General features: G+C 45.7%; 1 protein-coding gene across 1 annotated transcript in view; it reads right to left on the bottom strand.

Moving 5' to 3' along the window:
- XYLT1 (xylosyltransferase 1) overlaps positions 1-21687 on the bottom strand; it is a 369249-nt gene extending 347562 nt beyond the window's left edge. Inside the window, exon 1 of the mRNA XM_017889619.1 lies at positions 21619-21687. Coding sequence (XP_017745108.1) covers positions 21619-21621 — 3 coding nt within the window. The 5' untranslated portion in view covers positions 21622-21687. The remainder of the gene's footprint in view (positions 1-21618) is intronic.
- Positions 21688-21786: the final 99 nt, after the last annotated feature.

Raw genomic sequence — 21786 nt, 5'->3', positions numbered from 1 at the left:
GGGAGGGGGAAGCGGAGGGGGAGGGGAGAAGCAAAGGGAGAGGGGGGAAAGCAGAGGGGGGGAAGAGGAGGGGAGGAGGGTGAAGGAGGAGGAGGAGGCGGCAACAGCAGCATGTTATGGTGCTAAATACAGGCCCAGGCACTGTGCTAAATGAAGCGCATATATTAACTCATTTATTTCTCCTGACAACCCTGTGAAGTGGGTACCATCATCACCCCCATTTTACAGATGAAGGAGCTGAGGCACAAAGACTTCAGTCACACAGCTGCCCGGTGGCACAGCTAGGCTTGTGAACTCCGGCACCCTGGCACCAAGTCCCCGTGCTTCTCTACTGCATTGCACTTCATTCCCCAACTGAGACAAAGAGGGACGTTTTGGTGGAGAAGGAAGTGGCATATAAATGTCATGCCATGCCTGGTCTCACCCACACGCCCGAGGAAGTTCCTCTGAACCCACAGAGCACGCCCTGGGCTCCCTCTGATGAAAGCAAGTTCGTGCCTCTCCTCCACTCTCCCCTGCTGCCCCAGGCCAGCTGAGCAGGCCAAAGGAGGGCTGGGGCCAAGTCTGCAGCCCCCTCCTGGGGAAAGGCTCTGACCACAGCAGCCAGCTTCTCACTGCTCTCTGCAGGATCTCAGCAATTCCACAGGCATGGGGAACAGGAGCCCCTGGAGAGGGGAGGAGGGGGTTGCGTGTCTGCCAGGCCTGCAGCTGTGGACACTTCCCCTGTGGGCTGTGGGGATGGGACAGGCCCAGCACCTGGGAGAGGGCCCCTCCCCTGTCTGGCTGGTCCTCAGTCCCAACAAGGGGACTTAGCGTCAAGTGACGTAGTGGTTATGCACACAGGCTTGCGGGGAGCTGTGCAACCTTGCGAGAGCTACTTCCCCTCTCTGTGTCTCACTTCCTCTGTCCATAAAACAGTGACTCTGACAATGCTCACAACACAAGGTGTTGGAAGCATTAAACATAAAATGCTTAGCATGTCGTATATGCTTAATAAATGGTAGCTGCTATTACTATTATTTATCATCATCAACAGGACTACACATCAACTACTGAGAACACAGGTAGACCTCAAGGTGCCATCAATATGCCTGAGGAGCTGACAAGAACCCATGGAACAAGGCATGACTCCTCGGTTTAGAATATCTTTTGGCCTTTGGATCTTAAAATGTCACCTTAAAGTGGGGTTCTATAGCTCTCGCTTTTAAGGCATCTCCTCATGTGATCTTTCAGGCAATTTCTGAAGGAAACAGAAATGTTTACTGGGTACCTACTGTGTGCCATTCACTGTTTCTATCACTGGGAATACCCTGACGGAGTTAATGGATCCAAGACCAGCTATGATGGTGATGACAGCTACTAATAAAAGGCGAGAAGGGAACCAGGCGCGGTGGCTCATGCCTGGAATGCAGCACTTTGGGAGGCAGATCACCTGAGGTCAGAAGTTCAAGACCAGCCTGGTAAACATGGCGAAACCCCATCTCTATTGAAAATACTAAAATACTAAAAATACAAAAATTAGCTGGTCATGGTGGCAGGCACCTGTAATCCCAGCTACTCAGGAGGCTGAGGCAGAAGAATTGCTTGAACCCGGGAGGCAGAGGTTGCAGTGAGCCAAGATTGTGCTACTGTACTCCAACCTGGGCAACAGAGCGAGACTTCATCTCAAAAAACAAAAAAGGTGAGAAGGAGTCTAGAGTTTATTATGAGGTAGAAGGAGGAGGTGCTGGGAGGAAAGGACCCTTTTCTGCAGACAGTCATACCAAAACAGCCACGTACACACGGAGGTGGGAAAGGACGCGTGGGTCACACACATGGCTGGAAGAAGAGACATGTGCAATCAGGGCACAGGTAACCACAAGAGACCTAAAAGTTCCGAACACAAGGGACCTAGAATCCCTTAAGCCATTTTAAAGATGGGGAGACAGACACCCTGAAAGGCAGGCAGTCCAAAGCCACACCAAGCAAGATGCAGAACAGGTTCTGGAATCCAGTTATCCTGACTCCTGAAAGTCCAGATCACTTTGTCTTGCTTTGTAAACAGACTAAGACATTCCAGCCCAGCACAGTCCGCCAATACAGACAGACACTGCTGCCAGGCCAGGCAGCCCCCCTCTGCCATCTCTCTAGATCAGTGTTACCAACCTAGAGGCAGTGCAAGACACCACCACCCTCACAATCAGACACCTTGACCACAGGGCCCAGGACGGTATGTTTTGACATGGAGATGAGGGAGAGCAGTTCCGAGCTGGGAGCATCATCATTCTGCAGGGGCAGCTGGGGAATTGGGAAAACCATTGCAAAGGACAAATGTTCTTTCGTTGGAGGTAGAGTGACAATAACTGCAGAGGGAATCTGGGATGGTTGTTGGACACAGAGTGGTTCTGTCTCCAAAGAAAGTGGTCAACTTTTTGCAAGTGTTCAAGCTCCACCTCCAAATCATGTCATTTCTAAACCAGTCAACTTTTCTAGGTTTTTAATAAAACAGAGATGATGAACCCACTAGCAGGGCTGTTGGGAACCTCACCCCAGAGAACAATTGACAGTGGCTTGGAAGGCCCTGCAGGCTCTGGTTCCTGTCCTTCTTCCCAAATGACTTTTATGTCCTTGTCACAATGATCACACGTTTACCTCCTCTCCCCACAATCCATACCCGGCTATCTTCTCTTTGTTTCATCTTAAACGTCACCTTGCTGGAAAAGCCTTCCCAGATGACCCTCCCCTTCTGCATGACTCACTGTCCCCTCCATCGGAACCTGAGACGCAGGAAGTCAGGGACCCTGTTTTGTCCACTGCTCCAACCCCAGCTCCCACACAGTGACTGGCACCTAGTAGGCTCTCGGTAAAATCTTAAGTTGAGAGAATAAGTAGCTGCAAACATCCAGGGTACATCTATAAAGCAATACACTCATAGAAAACTTCTACTACGTGACACACAGTAGATTATCAATGGCTGTTGCTGGAAGGACATCAAAGTCAATTCCAAACCAACAAGGTTGGCTTCCCATTTCCGCTGTGGAGTAGCCTTGTGCTTAGTGAAACAGAAGACTCTTGCCTGTCACCCCAGGGACCTGCTCCCCAGGACCCCACCCACCCCAACAAGGCACCCAGTAATGAGAAAAACCCTGGCTTTACAAGACACAGGAAGGCATGAACACTGGCGGGAAAGTTCACTGGGAACCTGCAGGACACTGAAGGTATTCTTCAAAATGATAAGCTACGCTGCCATTCTTAACTGTCCTTAAAAATGAGAGGAAATTGATCAGCAGAAAAAAGGTACATGAAGTGTGCTTTGCTTTGATGTGGGCAGGCTAATTGATAACGTCCCCTAACCCGCCCATCCTAATAACATGAAACCAGCGGGCCTCCTGCTACTGACAGGTTCCCTTACTCAATTGCTGTAAGAGAAGCATTGAGTAAGCATTGAGAATCAAGGAACCTACAGTCTATTCAGATTCTAACCCTAAGAGGGGCGAAATTAGCACTTTGTATGGTTAGGCATTAAAGGATCTCATGAATTAATACTAACGTGTTTGCATTCTATTTTGTGAATTTCTGCCTTTATTTTTATTAATGTCCCTTCCCTACTTTCGTTTTATTCTCAATTTTCTTTTCTTTTGTTTTCTTTTTTTTTTGTTAGAGACAGGGTCTCAGGCCTGACACCATGGCTCACACCTATAATCCCAAAACTTTGAGAGGCCAAGGCAGGAGGGTGGCTTGAGGCCAGGAGTTCGAGACCATCCCAGTCTCAATTTTTTTTTAATGGACTTTCATTTTAATTATTTTACTCTTTCATATTTAATGTCAAAACCTAAAGTGCTTTTAAAATAGACTACCAGTTTTCCTCTAGGCACAGTGTTAGCCTTATCTCAAGTTTTGATATGAAGTATTTTTATTTTTGCTAATCAATATATAATCTGAAATGTCAAATTCAATCAATTCATTGATCTAAGAATTACTTAGAAGAGTTTTGGTTGTTTAAATTTCTGTGTGATTGTCTTTTAGAGGCTAATTTTCAATATATCTTATTGTTTTATAAAGGAAGCCTAGAAGATTTCTACTTTTGAAATCTATTTTCTTTTTAGACCAAGTTAACGATCGGTTGTAATTAGCACATGTTAGAATATCTAGAAAGTAGTCTTTAAAAACAGAAAGTCTTCCCCTAGAATACACACACACACACACACACACACCCCTTTGTAAAGAGTTTCAATGAATACTTACAATTCTAAAGTCTCACCTTTTCAAAAGTAAATATTCCAACAGAGAAAGACAAACGATTAAGCTAAAGGGAAAGGAGGCAAACTGCCAGAATGTAAGGGTTAAGTTTCTCATATCTGGGAATTCCACACCCTAGAATCATAATCACAATAGCATTACAGCTTTGCGCCCCTATTTTAAAGATGAAAACTGAGGCTTCCAGATCCTGAGTCAGACAGAAAAGATTTTAGCTGAGACCAAGGGTTTCAAGTCCACGAATCCTTTCTGCACTAAATTCAAATTTTGTTCCAAAAGTAATACTAAAACAGCAGCTGACCATCTTCTCTTGTGATATTCCTTAAGTTTGTTCGTCGCACCAAGCAGAATCAGAAGACAGACTCCGAGAACAGCTGGGGCTTTACTCCTGGTAGTGGGTTGGCTTAGGAGAGGAACTGACAGGACTCTGACAAGCCCCCGAAAGGATATTAAGTCATTTTTCAGCCAGTACCAAGCCAACCTGAAAGACGGGTGGATCCTAGGGCATCCTAACGTTATTCTCCCAACCCTGTCAGTGCTAGTGTCCAAAAAGTGGAGCAGCAAATGGGAAGTGACCGGCACTCAGAAACTGACACAGGAGCCTGTATTTCTAAACAATGCTGACAACGCACACCGAGGCAGCTCCTTCAGGCAAGTCTCTGTGCTCCCATGCTGTGGCCGTGTACAGCGTATGCAGTCCCCAAAGGGACATTTCAGGACAGAGTTTCAATGTAAAATGACACACGCTACTGCAGGCTAGAGATCTTATTGGGGACACAGGGCTATATTCATCCGCTTCCCAGCAAGAAAACCAGAAAGCTAAAGATAAACAGAAGTCAATCAAAGCAGAAAGTGACATCTAGAAAAAAATGCCTAATTCTGCCAGACCTGTTTTGCTGAATAAAGATAAGAGCCCTGTGGACAACATGGCTTTGGTATAAGAAATTAAACGATGGCACTATTCCCGAAAGCAACTAAAGCAGTTGACATCGGGCTTGTTCCCAACAGCCTGGAAGGGACTGAGAATGGAAGAACAATCGACAATTAAGAAACTGTTTCTACGGACTCTGAATTTTGAAAGACTAATTAGGAAAATAAGCCTTGTTACAGAGTTTCAGCATTTGAAAGTATTACTGCACTTTACCTCCTTCTCTGAAAGGTAAGACTTCCAAATTAAAATATAATTGTCAAATCAATTGGTTTAAAAAGAAAAAAACAGTAGTTAAATGAATTCCACTCCTAGGTATATACTCAACAGAAATGTATGCATGTGCTTACCAAAAGATATGCACACGAATGTTCACAGCAGGACTATTTATAATGGCCCAAACTGGGAACTTCCCAAATGCCCATAAACAGAATGGATATGTAAATTGTGGTATAGTCCACAATGAAATAAACAATGCAAATGAACAATTACAACTCTATGAAACAATACAGATATAGGGTTAGCAAACTTTTTGGTAACAGGCCAGACAGTAAATATTTTAGGCTTTGGGCTCATACAGTCTTTGTTGCAACTACTCAGTTGTGCTGTCACAGCACAAAAGCAGCCATAGCTGATATATAAATGAAATGGACATGGCTGTGTTCCAATAAAGCTTTATTTCTGGTCGCAATTTATTTATTTATTTATTTTATTTTATTTTTTTTTTTGAGATAGAGTCTTACTCTGTCATCCAGGCTGAAGTACAGTGGCACTGGCTTGGCTCACTGCAACCTCTACCTCCCGGGTTCAAGTGATTCTCCTGCCTCAGCCACCCGAGTACCTGGGACTACAGGCATGTACTACCACACCCAGCTAATTTTTTTTGTATCTTTTAGTAGAGATGGGGTTTCAACCATGGTGGTCAGGCTGGTAGCAAACTCCTGGTCTCAAGTGACCCACCCACCTCAGCCCCCCAAAGTGCTGGGATTACAGGCATGAGCCACCATGCCTGGTCAATTTGTGGACACAAATTTGAACTTCATATAATTTTCACATGTCACAAAATATTCTTTCCTCCCCCTCGCAACTATTTAAAAACATAAAATCCATCCTTAGCTCACAGGCCATATGAAAACAGGCAAAGGACCAGATTTGGCCTGCAAACTGGGTTCGCCAACCCTGGATAGAGATAAAACTCCAGATGCAATGTTAACCAAAACAAACCAGGCACAAAAGAGTACAGACTGCATGATTCCATTTCTAAAAAGAGGCAAAAGTACCTGATGGGGTTAGAAGTCACGATAGAGACCCCACCTTCGGGGGCTGGTTACTTGGGTGTGATCCCTTTCTGGAGCTGTTTATTCATGATTTCTGCATTCTTTCTCATGCATGTTCTACTTCGAGAAGTTTAGCAAGTTTTTATAATAAAGTAGCTTACCATTTAATCAGCTTCAAAAACAGAAGTGTAAAGAGAACCAGAGCAATCAAATTAAATTAGCTATGACTTCTTCATGATGGCCAGGTGCCAATGCTAGAGTACTTAAGAATATTTAATAATAATGGCTGGGCACAGTAGCTCACACCTGTAATGCCAGCACTCTGGGAGGCCTAGGTGGGTGGATCACTTGAGGTCAGAAGTCCAAGACCAACCTAGGCAACGCAGTGAGACTCCATCTCTAAATAAGTAAGTAAGTAAGTAAATAAATAAATAAATGTAGATTTAAATTGTTTTCCCCTATTATTGTTTTACTTCCAAGGTGGGGTGTGTTTCATGGTTTAAGGGATGGTGCTACCATCAGAATCTGGCCACGCTGTTTTCTGTGGCATCTGTGCATAAAGATGATGTCCACCCAACTACCAGTGACTCCTCGCATGAAATCTGCCATCAATACTATTAACATAAACAGCATCTGGCAAAATACACAGCCTTCAACCCACAGCAAAACCTGCACTGGACTCTCACGAAGGAAAAAGGCCAGGTCTGGCTTCCATTTGATTTCCAGAGAATATGCAATTAATTATTTTTTCTCACCGTCAGCAGCTGAGTCTCAGTGAAATGCGTGCTTGTAATTATTGCTGTAATTATTATTTTAATACAAATCAGCAACTTATCAAAATATTACATGTCAGGTGCTACCTCTTTGCTCCAAGACTATGGATGGAAGTTGGAGGCCGTCATCCCAGTTTCACTCTGTGCACACAGAGGATGGGAATCAGGGTGAGGGTTCTTCTACCACAGCCAGACTTGCAGCTTCATAGATGCCCACATCCACAGTCAGTTTCACACTTGACCTTCTTTTACAGGCAATAAGTCACTCTGTGCATTTTACATGGTGGTTTGACCTTGGGCAATTCAATTCACTCACTGCTGGGGCAGTGGTTCCATCTTTGCAGGGGGCAAACAGTACAAATCTTTCTTTTTTTTTCTTGAGATGGGATCTTGCTCAGCCACCCAGGCTGGAGTCCAACCACGGCTCACTGCAGCCTCAACCTCCCAGGGTCAAGTGATCCTCCCACCTCAGCCTCCCAAGTAGCTGGAACTACAGGCATGCTACCATGCCCAGATGATTGACTGTTTTATGTTTTTGTAGAGACAAGGTCTCACTATGTTGCCCAGGCTGGTCTTGAACTCCTAGGCCTCCCAAAGTGCTGGTGTGTGCCACCACGCCCGGAAACAGTGCCAGCTTTCTGGCAGTGCCCTTCTGAAGAAAACCTAGTGGGAGTTGTTTGGTTACATCTTTCTGTGCGGTACATACATGGCATTTGACACGCAGGCTCCTGAGTCACGCTGGCTGAGCTGAAATTCCAAGTCTGCTCTGTGACTGCGAGTGATTTCTTACCCTCTCTATGCCTCAATTTCCTCATCTGTAGATGGGAATACTATCAGCAGCCACATCATAAGGCTGATATAATGATTAAGATGATAATCTAGGAGACGCTGCTCAGTATAGCACAGTGCCTGCCATGTAGTGACATCCAATAGATAACAGCAATTATTATTATTATCATTCTGAGAGTTGCAAACTCAAATCCCAACAGCCATCTTGTAGGTAACACACGAGAAGCAAAGTGACCAGGTGGGCCCGTGTAGAGGGGGCAGCCACATCCCCCCTCACTCAAATGGTTACCTCTGGGAATGAAAACCAGAATTTCAAATTTCTTAATAGGCACTCTAAATTTGATGTGAATTGGAAATCATCGATTTTGGCTACCAATTTAAGTTTTGATTTTAAAATTTACCTTTTCTTTAATTAAGAAAGGAGGAGGAAGAGGACCCGATGCTGTCATTATTCCATCTGGAGCCCAGACCTGACTCACAAGCTCTAGGTTTCCGTCTGGCTTACGCATTCCCCATGGCTGCTTTCGAGCACCCACTTTCGCTGGAGGGCTGTATCCGCCTGCTCACTCCAATAAACAGTCCGTTTCCTCGAAATGTTGCTGCTGTGCATTTTTTGTTTGCTTTCATCCTCAAAGAAAGCCAAACAGCAGTCAGCCTCTAGGCCGAAGAAGAATGAATAACCTAACTTCTACCCATTTCCAAACCACCCAGTCTTTCACCGAAAGACTTAGGAGATGTTTAGCTTAACATCTCTCCCTGCTCTCTGTCTTTAACTCACCTTCTAAACAAGAGAAAACCAGACGTCACAATTTGAAAACTATCCCTCAATAGCATTACAAGAAAAAGCAGGCAATGAGAGCATTTTACATCGACAACGGAATCATCTGCAATACTCGATGACAAGCAAAGGGGGTTCTCAGCGTCTTTCATAACAGCTGCCCCTTTTGAGCTGGGATAAAAGAAAGTGCAAAAGAGAAACAATGAATAGGCTTTTATTTCAAAGAGAACATCTGCAAAGCGTGGTCCTCCATTAAAAAATAAACAGAAAACAGCCACTAGTCTGGGGAAAAAAATAAGATTTCACATTACATCTCTAATTAATAAAGCCCCATTTCACCAGGAAAAAAGAAGAAGAAGAAGAACTTTTTCACATCCCCAAAGAAAGGATGCTTAATGAGGTAACTGTTGTATTACTTGATCCATCTAATCTGGTTTTAATACTATCCTTAAATAATGTATACATTAGCTTTCCATTACCAAAAACATTTGTTTATTTTATGAACGTGAGTCTGGTTGAGAGCTGAGACTCTGCAAAATTATCACGCCGTCCTTGGGCTCCCGGCTTTTATTGCTTCTCCCCTCGCTCATTATGAAATGATGAGTTGTCTCCGTTGCCCTTTTGAATTGCTGCTAACGTTGCACTGCGGTTCTGTTACCCTAGTTCTGAACAGGAGAGCCTTGGTTCAGGGTTAAGTTAATGTAGTCATTACTGGCCCATTTGGGGACCCATTCATCATGCTAATTTCATGTCCAACACCTGGAGGACTGGAGTACAAATACTCAACGCAAAGCAAATGTACAGTGAATCCAAAAGATGCATGTGAAATGTCCACACCTCAGTCACAGAAGATAGGCATGGGGAGCCTCTAGGACCATTACTTTCCAGAACTCTGGGAGCAATGCAGACATCAGAGAGGGTCTCCAATGGGGAATTCCTTTCCAATGGACCCAGAGCACAGTTCCTCCTAACATCTAACTTCAATCCTTTCTGCTTGAACTTCAGAACAAAACAGCATAGCTGTTTACCAGAGGAGCAAAGACTCTTCAAATGGGTTAAGTTGACATTGACCAAACCTTGGCCATCTCAGCACTTCCTTGATCATCATTAACCAACCAAGTTGCAATCAGGATTTGAAATCCAGTTAGGGTTTGCTTATGTGTTTTCATTTTGTTAACCCCACTTCTTCTTACTTAAATGCCACTTTACCTGCACGTTAAACAAGAATAGTGTTGAAGCTGCTGTTTTGATTGGCTGGTTATATTTCTGTATTTTCCAAAATATACATTTAAAGAAATATACAGCTATTAACAATTTCTTTAAATATTCATCCAAGAAGCAGAAGAGAGGTGCATCTGGGATGTTGTCGGTGCTATGACTCCTGGTCTAGGATACTCAGATGTGTTCAGTTTGTGAAAATTCATCACGTTGCACATTTAGAGTAATGTTTATATCATATGGGTTTGTCGGGAAAAAAGCAACTGAAAGAATGGAGGCAATATTTAAGAAGTGAGCCAGACGTGGTGGCTCACGCCTGTAATCCCAGCACTTTGGGAGGCTGAGGTGGGAGGATCACTTGATCCCAGGAGTTCCAGACCAGCCTGGGCAAAATAGTAAAACCCCACCTCTCCAAAACATACAAAAATTAGCCGGGCATGGTGGCATGCACCTGTAGTCCCACCTACTCAGGGGGCTGAGGTGGGAGGATTGCTTGAGCCTGCAAGGTCAAGACTGCAGTGAGCTGAGATCAAACCACTACATTCTAGCCGGGGTGACACAAGGAGTCCCTGTCTCAATAAATTAATAAAGAAGTGAATAAATGTTGTACAGATATGAATACCAACTCTTTATAAAAAGCTTTTAGAGAATATCTGCCCCTGTAGCACCTCCAACCACTGGTGTATCAAGATCGGTGTCTACACCGTATTTTGGATTCCTGAGGCTCGTTTAGGACTACTACGGCAAAAGGCATGATCCAAAATAAATCCTTACCCCCAAATAAGTAAAATAAATCCACCCATCCAAAACAAATGCTTATCCACAGCTCTTTCTTTTTGTTCAGCTCCCTAATCGTTTCCTTCACTGCACTTATAACAGTTTGATTTTTTGCAATGTTCTTGTTTAATTTTATTGGGAGGTCATCCTGTCCCCAAACCATAAACGGCATGAGGGTAGGGTCACATCTGTCTTTCCCCTCGCTGTGCATAAGGCCTGGCACACAGCAGACCCCAACCAATATCTGATGAATGAATGGATGAGCAGGTGGGAAATTTCCAGTGGATTTCACTCATTCATTCTCTCCCTGTTCCCCATGGGTTACAAGACGCTGTGAGGAAGGAAGGCAGACAACCCCGTCTGAACACTCCCACATTCTGCTGCTTGAAGACATGAGCCCCATCTTCCACTCACATGGGGCTTTCTGAGCTTCAAAGCACTTTCTCATCTGTTTATCAAATTTAATCCTCACAACCCGGGGAGGGAGGCAGGCTTATTAGCATCATCTGATGAAGCGCCAAAAAGACACAGAGATGAAAGTCACGTTCCGTCCCTGACAGCGTTGGGATCAAGCCAAGGTGCTCAGGAATGTTCTACTTTTCCACCTCCCCCTTGTCTCTCAAGACTCCCAACTTCCCAATGCATGTTATCGGGGGACAAGGTCACGGGGAACACAGAGTGAGGGGCAGATGATTCAAAGCAGCCTGTCACTCACACTCCCTGCAGAGGGGAAACGGGTTTATCAAATTGCAGAACGCATGATTCTATTTCTGTCGAGGACATTTGCCTTCAGGATGGCCTCATGTTTATAAGAATTTGCATATTTTGGGTCTCCACCACCAGCTAGGCGAGGAGGGAGACTCCATTATGCCAAGGCAAGGCACAGGCAGTCAGAGGCAAATAAGTGCAGTGAATAAGCCACATGGGAACAGGGTAACCACCGATGCTTATTTTTATATCTTCATAGTAAACACGGAGGTCTTCCAAATGGGCTGCAAACTCAACAGCCAAGAGAGGCCAACCAGGTGGCACAGGTGACAGGAGAGATCTTGGGGGGACTCTTGGGGACCCAGTGGGTCTGCAGTGTCACCATTCCTCAGCGTGGCTGTTTAACACCAAGCAAGCACCATGGACCCTGTATTGCTGGATCTTATGACTTTTAAAAGAATTCCAAAAATCTACACTGTCTCACGGCATATCCTAATCTTTAAATTCCAGGGCCTGTTTATTCTAGCACACTGTGTGGGCAAAATCAAACCCACCCAGGGGCCACGGATTTGAAAGTCCTCCTGGCTCTAGCAAACATCTCCTATCATGTGGCTGCATCAGGGGGCAGAGCAGAGCACTGACCATGACCCAGAGCTGCGCCTCACCATCAAGCCCTGCCAGGAAGGTGCTTTATGGCCCCTGGGCTTCAGACGAGGAGACTGAGCTCCAGAGAGGCAAAGTGCCACACATCGATGATGTCAGACCACTGTCTTCTTCCTCAACATCACACGACCTGCCTCCCAAGCCCCACAGCATCTGCCCATTTGCTCCCCTGGATCATTTCTGGGGTTGTTTCCTCAGCTACAAGAATAGCTTGGGCCCCATGAGTGGAGCAGCCCAGGCCTCATGGATGGTTCTGGGATGGCAGAGACCTCAGGGCTCCCAGGGCTCTGAATCATATTACTTACTCCTTGCCCTGACCTTCCCAGAGGACACCTCCCTTGTGTGTTCAAGAGGTCACCATGAAAAAGGGTACAGGCTAGGATGTGAGAGTGATCTCCCTAGAGATAGGCCACTTATCAGTACGGGCGCTAACTCCTGCCTGCTAGACTGGTCCTCCTGGAAGGCAGGAGGCACATTTGTCCTGTTCACCAAGGTAGTTCCAGTGCTGGACACAGGGACTGGTACCTTCTAACTGCGCCAGGAGCGGAGGGACCGCGGATGGGTGGACAGGTGGATGAATGGATGGATGGGTAAGTGGATGGACAGATGGATAGATGGACAGATGGATGGATGGACAGAGGATGGATGGATGGACTGATAGATGGATGGATGGATGGTCAGACAGATAAATGGATGGATGGATAGATGGATGGACAAATGCATGCATAAATGGATGGAGGGAAGGGGAGAATGAGGGGCTAGAGTCAACAGTCTTACTGAACACAGCCTTTGGAGACACCATCCAACTTCAATTCCTAGTTTGGACACTTCACATTTGCGTAACTTTCATCCAACTTATTGCCTCAGTTTTTATTATTTCAATCAGTAAAACCGAGATGAAAAAAATAGCTCTTAACTTGCCAGATGTTATAAGGATTCAATAAAAGCACATCTTTTTAGTCCTTCCACAGTGCTTGGTGCATTCAATAAATGCACCTCATCATCACAACAGTTGCAATTTTTGCGCCTCCCAGGTAGGGAACATTTGCATCAACCTCTCAGTCCCACAAACTCATCTTAAACCGAAACCACATCCCTTGTGGCCAAAAATTATGGCAAAGCGTGACCTGCGAGGAGAAACAAATGCCTCATACCACATTACCTCATCAGCATCCACTGACACATTAGCCTGGATTAGATGTCCAGATAAGCAGTAGTCACCTGGCTGGGACAAACCAGGCCTGGGACAGGACAAATCCATTCATTGCCCCTAGGTGGCCCTGAAAGATGAGACACCCTCATCCACACACACAAAGCTTGAGAATGGGCCCCACCCCTTCCTCATCTGGCAGGGTGTCTGGGTTCGTAGTTCCTGACACTAATAATGCCAGTGTCCAGGTTCAGGGCTAAGGTGACACCCCGCCCCACACCCATCTTCTTTGTGATGCCTCTGGCTTCCAATCGGGGACGGGGCAACCGAACCCAGAGGGCACGTGGGCACCATCTGATGAGCACCTGCGGGCAAACGGGCAGTTTCTGTTGCAGGCGGAAGGAAGTGTCCACAAGATGATCCGCACTGCATGTTTGCTGAGATAGCTCTCCAGCGTGCTGCAGACCCAGGCTCTCAGGTACAGGCGGTGGGCTCCTCAGTGGGCCAACCACAGAGCGGTCTGAAGGAATGGAGCAGCAGGAAGTCTGTTGTGGTTGGAAGAAAGGCCATTTTCCCTGGCCAAAGAACCCTGCACAATATCCTCTTGCCCCCTCCTCCCCTTCTCCCTTGGTTAGAGAGAGCTGAATTCAAGACTCCTTTCTCTAGCCAATTTCAAGTTCAATTCTTGACTGTTGAAAATATAATAGTACACAGCTTGAAGGATTAAACGAGTTCGTGCACAAAAAGGGTTTAAAACAGTGCCTGGCAAACAGAATAGAGAACCCAGAAATAAACCTACTCTTTTACGTCAACTCATTTTTGACAAAGGCATCAAGAACAGACGCTGGGGAGCGCAAAGTCTTCAATAAATGTGCTGGAAAAACGGGATAACCATTCCTACGGATAACCTTCAGACTGAAACTAGGCCCCACCACTCACCATATACAAAAACCAAATCAAAATAGATTAAAGACTTAAATCTAAGACCTGAGACTATGAGACGACTAGAAAAAAACACTGGGGAAACACTTCAGGACCTTAGCTTAGGCAAGAATTTTTTTGGGTAAGACCTCAAAAGCACAGGCAACAAAAGCAAAAACAGACAAATGGGATTACATCAAGCTACAAAGCTTCTGCACAGCAAAGGAAACAATCAACAAATAAAACAATCTACAGAATGGAAGAAAGTATTTGCAAACTACCCATCTGACAAGGGATTAATAACCAAAATATATAAAGAACTCAAACAACTCAACAGCAAAAAAAAAAAAAAAAAAACAAGTAGTCCAATTTTTTAAATGGGCAAAAGAACTGAATAGATATTTCTCAAAAGAAGACATACAAACGGCCAATGGATATATAAAAAAATGCACAGCATCACTAATCACCAGGGAACTGTCAATCAAAAGCACAATGAGATACCATCTCACCCCACCTGAAATGGCTTTTATCAAGAAAACAAAAAATAACAGACGCTGGTGAGGACGTGAGGAAATGGAACCCTCATACGCCATTGGTGGGAACGTAAATTAGTACAGCCACAGTGGAGAAGAGTATGAAGGTTCTTCACAATCTAAAAACAGAACTACCATATGATCTGGCAATCCCACTACTATGTCTACACAGGAAAAGGAAAGGAAATCAATAAATCGAAGAGCTATCCGCACTCCCATGCTTACTGCAACATTCTTCACAATAGCCAAGATATGAAATCAACTTAAGTGCCTATCAATGGAAAAGAAAATGTGGTGTACACACATACAGTGGAATATTAGTCAGCTGTTAAAAAGTAAAATCCTTTCATTTGCAGCAACATGAAAAAACCGGAGGCCATCATATTAACTGAAACAAGCCAGCTACTTAGAGACAAGTATCCCATGTTCTCACTCCTATGTAGGAGCTAAAAAAGTGCATGACAAGAAGACAGAGAGTAGACAGGTGATTAGGTGAGTGAGGGGAGTGAGGATGAAGACAATCACTGGAAGGTATAAAAATCCAGTTAGATAGAAGGAATAAGCTCTAGTGTTTGGCAGTCCAGTAGGGTGATTATCGTTAACAATAATCTACTGTATATTTCAAAATAGCTAGAAGAGCCGGGCACAGTGGCTCATGTCTATAATCCCAGCACTTTGGGAGGCCGAGGTGGGCAGATGACCTGAGGCCAGGAGTTTAAGACCAGCCTGGCCAACAAGGCAAAACCTCATCTTTACTAAAAATACAAACAAAATTAGCCAGGTGTGGTGGCGGGCACCTGTAATCCCAGCTAATTGGGAGGCTGAGGCAGGAGAATTGCTTGAACTCGAGAGGCGGAGGTAACAGTGAGTCAAGATTGTGCCACTGCACTCTAGGCTGGGCAACAGAGCAAAACTCTATCTCAAAAAAAAAAATAAATAATAGCTAAAAGAGAAGAATTTCAGTGTCTCTGACAAAAAGTAAAGCTAAATGTTGGAGGTAATGAATATCCCAATTACTTTGAGTTCATCATTACACATTATGTGAACCTATCAAAATATCACATGTATCCCCAAAATATGTACAACTATTATGCATCCATTTTTAAAACCACCTAACACATCATAACTGCTATGCAAGCATTATAATTATTATTATTATCATCATCATTACTACCCCTGTATTTGCATCATGAGTTAGGGGTCTGATTCAATGTAAATTGCATGTCTGTTTCTTTTCTAGGGTTGGTACCTTTTTAGGAATTTGCAATAAGAAGTGAGAAAAGTAGAACAAAGATTTTTGAGACTGGGCAAAGTGGCTCAGGCCTGTAATCCCAGCACTGTGGGAGGCCGAGGCAGGCAGATCACGAGGCCAGGAGTTCGAGAGCAGCCTGGACAACATGGTGAAACCCTGTCTCTACTGAAATACAAAAATTAACCAAGCGTGGTGGCGCACACCTGTAATCCCAGCTACTCAGGAGGTTGAGGCACAAGAATTGCTTGAACCCAGGAGGTGGAGGTTGCAGTGAGCCGAGATCACACCACTGCACTCCAGCCTAGGTGATAGAGCAAGACTCTGTCTCAAAAAAAAAAAAAAAAAAAAAAGATTTTTGGGAATGGCATGGTTGCATTTAGGGTTTTTCAACAAACCATGCAAAAGAAACACAACTCAGAAAGGTGGCATCTTTGGAAAGGGGCAGGTCTGGGTTTGGATCTCAGTTCTGCTACTCCCCAGCTCTGTGAACTTCATGAGCAAGCAGTTTCACTTCTTTGAGCCTCAGTTTCCTCCCGGGGACAGCAAAAGTCCTATCCCACAAAGTTGGGAGAAATCAGTGAGACAGTAAGGTAATATTTACAAATCCCTCCATTATTCCTGCCATGTAACAAGCCATCATAAGACCAGTGATTTCTAGCCGGGTGTCCTTAGTTTTAACTTTTTATCAGTTGTGTAATACCGTCTTCCTTCCTGGAAATTTTTTTTTTTTTTTTTTTTTTTTTTTTTTTTTGGCGGGGGGCAGGGGTGAGCATTTAATAACCTAATGTATGCAAAATACCTAAAGGATGCCTGGCACACAGCAGGCACTCAATAAATGTCAGTAGTCCTTCCTCCACCACATTCCGTCCTGCTCACACAGAAAGAGCTGTATTCATTCTACTGCCTTGGATTTACTCGCACCCTATACTGTGTGGGAAAATGAATAACTGCAAGAAATTCCTTATTTTCAAATATACCAAGAATTTCCTCTTAAGAACAGCTCACTTTTGAGCACTGATTAGGCCCACATGAGTTCATATATATTGCTACATTTCGTCCTCATACATCCCTATGAGGTAGCTCAGATTCACAGAGGGCCAAAATTACAGTGACTTGCCCAAGACTAGAGAGGCATGAGAAAGGGCCGAGCCAGGCGGTGAACCCAGGTATGTCAGGCCTGAGGGTACTGAACAGAGGCCTCTTTCATTGGCACTGGGGCCTCACACACACTTCTTGGGACGTTTTCTCCTGTTCCCACCCCCTTCCTTAGAATGTAGGTTTTGTTAAGATCAAGTTTGTTTTTTACTTATTTTTTATTTTCCCCAAGGCCTTTTCTCATTGTTTCTGGTAGACGGGGATCTGGGTCCACAGAAATGGGGAAATGCAAAGGAAAGGGAAAGAGAGATATCATAAGTAGCAACTCTTAAGGCAGCACTGGTCAAAAGATAGAGACTTTCAACCTCACCTGTGCAGTCCAACAGGTGTGTGTGTTAAGTTCTTCTGCACTGAAACACTTATTGATGGATTTATGACCTTATGGATCATAAACAGCTCTAGAGTGGGGCGTGGGGGGTGGGGCAGACTCTTATTTCAGAGATATCCCTAAGGATATCTTTGCTTTCTGAGGTACACACATACACACACAATGACGCGATGTTAAGTATCTGCTTTAACTGAAGCTGCCAAATTTCCTGTTCTATTAAAACCATGAATCAAAATTGAACAGTCACCAGTAAGTAAGAACTTATGCCATGGCTGGCTTCCTAGGTGAAAAAGAGCAAGCGTTTGAGCACCCAACCTTCTGGAAGATTTTTTAAAAATGAATTGATAAACTAAAGAAATGTCTAAAGTGTGAAAAGGCCAGAAGGAAAGTGAATATATAGATATGTTAGAATTTATCTTACAAACATATCTATACCTAGGTATATAATTTCTACTTTTATTTATCTATTTTAACATTTTCCAGTATATGATTTAAACAGATGGCAACATTTGCAGTAAGATAAATATTATTCAATGATGCATATTTCTGTATACAAAGTGTAATGCGTCGCTCAAGCAAAACAAAACTCCATTGAAAGTGTGAAAAAAAAAGTGAACCATCAATAAAATACCCTGTTTTCTGTGGTCTCAGAATATTTGGATAGGAAGAAAAGCTATGCCTCTGAGGCTGTTAGAAGCAGAGGTGATCTAAAGCCAGTGAACCGATCTTTCAAAGTCACAGTTGATGTCTAAAAAAGTCCTGAGTTATCTGAGTAATGTGAAGTATGAGGAATTTCTGCCGAAAAATCAACATTTCAAAGGGGTCGGATAATACAGAAACCCCATTCTACTTTGTGTGCTTATGTGGGGTGGCAGGCAGGGGGTGGGAAGGGTAATAAAAAATTAGATGTCTTAAATGAAACTTACTAACAGTTTATCTAAGCACACAAGCAATAAATGTGGGGACTTCAAGAAGAGAGTCACTAAGGGAAAGAAAATAAACATTCACTACATTAACACACACAGCTCTCTTTCATTTTCTCCAAAATCTATTCACAACTTGTAGGCTGATCCTCATGACGGCTCTCCCAATATTTTTCCTCCCTTTATAAGGGAGTCCATCTGTGTCTTAAATTCTGAGATGACAGTAAAATCCCCAGCTTACTGGAGACCCAGTGAAGGAATCAGAGTCACAGCCACAAAACAGCTGCAATCCACCCAATAATTCTAATATGTAAGAGCTTTGAAAGAGGCTGAGAGGAAAAGGAGAGCTTGCAAATCTTCTATGGACATGCCCTCTGACTCTTTCTACTTGAGAAACAGGGTGCTTCCTCTTGGCTTCTTAAGTGCACCAAAAATACAATCAGGACCTTCCACCGAAGCACAGCTCCCCAAACATAAAAAGGACAAATGCTCTGAGGCTGTGGGCATCAGGAAGCAGGAAGATCTGGCTTAGGAAATGCCCTCTACACAATGCCCGCCTGACACTCTCTGCAACACACCCACCAGCAACCCAGGACACAGGTTCCCCCCACGTGCAAGAGCCAAGACTGTCCACCCACCCCATACCCGCCTGCAACAGAGCACTGAGCTAAAGCATCTTCTTCTAAGCATGTGTCTAACCATCTCTCTAAAAGAGCCATCTGGAAAATCACCGGGATTTGTTTCTTTAAATGTCCCACTCCTGAATCTCCCTCCAAAGCATCATCCTGGCAGCCCCAGCAGGGTTTGGAAACAAACTGCACATTTCAAGGGCCTCTATTGCTTGTAAAAAGGTCTGGTCCTCTCCTTGCGTGCAACCCAAGCTCCAGCTATACCAGACTTTGGGAACAGCCTGCCCCCTTCTGGTCTCCTGGAGCTCCATGGAAGGGCAAGAACTGGGTGGGCACAGAGTAGGACAGACCCCAGGCTCCATCCAGCCAGCCTGTCTGTACTGTGATTTCAGGATTTAGCAGGCCATGCAGTAGGTGTGGGGGGAGAGGAAAGAAAGGAGAGAGACAAGCAAATGAAATAAAATACAAATCCCCGAACGACAACAGTCAACAGCATGGTAGACAGCTCCCAAGAAGAGAAGAGAACCAAAAGAAAAAAAAAATACAGAAATGTCTGTCTTGGAAGGTAAAGAAATTGAGACTAGGACACGCAGGTTTGAGGAGAGTAACTGAACTTGCAGTGGGAAACAGAGTTTCACAAAAGCAAAGCAACTCCACTGCTGGAACTGAAATTCCAGAAGGAAGCAAAAAGGAAAATAGTGTGTTCCCACCTGCCTCCCCAACCGCAGATCTCTCAGAGGCTGAGCTGGGTGTGAGAGAGTAAAACACTGAGCTGAACACACAGACGGGCTGGGGATAGATGCTCACAATGCCAGGGCCCTATGAAGAAATCAGCTAGCCTTGCCTCCTTCCTTCTCTTCATTTGGTTCAACAGGTGCTGTATGCATCCTAAAGGTACCTCCTGAACCGACTCTGAATCCCAGATGCAAAGGATACAGTAAGCCCCAGGCTTCCCCCACCACGTCTCCCCTACACGTTCCTACACTGGACCAGCAGGACATGTCCCACAACCCTCCCATCCCACCTCCTGGGCTCTGGATGTACAAAGATCTAATTGCATTTCTGCCAGAATCCATCCCTGTCAATTCCAGGAGTTCAAAGGCAGTGTTTCAGAGTACCCCTCTCTGTAAAGAAGAGATCGCAGGACACTAGGAATGTTCTGGTTCTCCATCAGGCAGCTCAGGCCACTATTCTTCCCGCAAATGAGGGAAAGACTTCTCCCTGCTACCAACACGGCAACGTGAAATGCCATCACTTCACGTCTTGGGACTGGCTCAGCTCGCAGGCAGGAAGAGCTGCGCTCCGGCAGAGAGGGTCGTACAGACTCCGAAGAAGTTTAGCAGCTCACAAAGCATCACGCTGTGTACGAAGGCAGTCTTCAGTGACGACTTCCAAAGTGACAAATGATAGAGATATGCATTCAGTCTTCAGGATCCTGAAACCATCCCCCTGGTGTCTAATACCCTTTAGCAGCTAGGCAAACCCTTGCAGACAACTAGTGTGACGAAGAAACAGAGAGACACACAACATATTGGCTATGCCCTAGGGCAGAACTCACGCCCCTGGGGAACTGAGACCTTGGCTCTGAACTGAGGACTCGCCTCCGGCCCCATGTGCTCCTAGCTCAGCAGGCTGGGCAAGGCAGCCGAGAGAAGGTGGGAAAGGTATCCCTGGAGAAGTTGGGGACAGGGTAGGAAGACAAGTCAGTTCCCCACCCAGCCACCCAGACGGCCCCAGATCTGCGGAAGAAACCGTTTCAGAGCCCTGATTGTTCACACCCACGGAGGGCAAAGTAATCCCATAGGAGTAGAAGCCCTGACGGTGTGGTCGGACACACAGCTGGTGACCCGAACCGGCTGCAACAAGACAGACAGACAGAGACAACCAGCTAGGCGAAGGAGCCATGCCCTGAAACTGGAGATGGGGAGGAGATAAAGTCAGAGAGGGCACGGAAGACGGCAAGGTTAGAGACAGAGAAGGTGAGGACGGAAGGCTCAAACATCCAGAGAGGAGAAAGAGAACACCCAAAGTAAGACCAGACACCCCGGACTGAGTATCGATTCAGGGGCATGGTCGGGGACTTGGGACGCCCAGCTCAGCCCTCATCGCAGGCCAGGACGAACAGAGGGCTCATCTGTCTGCATCCAGCTCGGCAAAAACCAGAGATGCTGCTGCGACAACCGCCCAGGATCAGCGGCTGAGGATCCGGCGCGATCCACTCACTCAGACAAGGGAGCGAGGCACCAAGACCCACACGCACGGAGCAAGTCAGCTGGGGTCCCCAGCAAGAGTGATGGGGAACAGGAGCCCAGCCAGGCTCCGGTAACCCCCAAAGCGCCCCCACTGGAGATAACTTCCCCCAGACCCCAAGGGGTCCGTGCTCAGACTCTGAAAGGGGCAGCCCACGACCCCTGAGCCTTGGCAGGGAACCCACCCGACTTCCCGGGGCAAGAGGCGATGTGGAGTCGGTAGGCTTGCAGAGTCCCAGTCTGATGACCGGGTTCAAGGGCTAGGGGGGCGCGGGGTCGGGCTGCCTTCTTCCCTCCCTAGCCGGGGGCGCGAGCCGAAAGGGCATCTTACCATACCCCGGGCGGGCAGTGCCCCCCGGCTGGCCAGCTGCTGTGCCCGGGGTTCTCCGGGGCCGCCTCCCCGCGCCCGCGCCAGGGGCCCCCGTCCTCCTCCTCCGCCGCCGCCTCCTCCTCCTCCTCGGGCTGCAGCCGGCTCGGCGGGCAGGTCCCGGCGCTCCCG

This window comes from Rhinopithecus bieti, unplaced genomic scaffold, assembly GCF_001698545.2.
Source record: "Rhinopithecus bieti isolate Rb0 unplaced genomic scaffold, ASM169854v2 scaffold_19663, whole genome shotgun sequence".
NCBI lineage: Eukaryota > Metazoa > Chordata > Mammalia > Primates > Cercopithecidae > Rhinopithecus > Rhinopithecus bieti.
The sequence above is the reverse complement of the archived record's forward strand: the minus strand, read 5'-3'. Positions and strand labels throughout refer to the sequence as shown.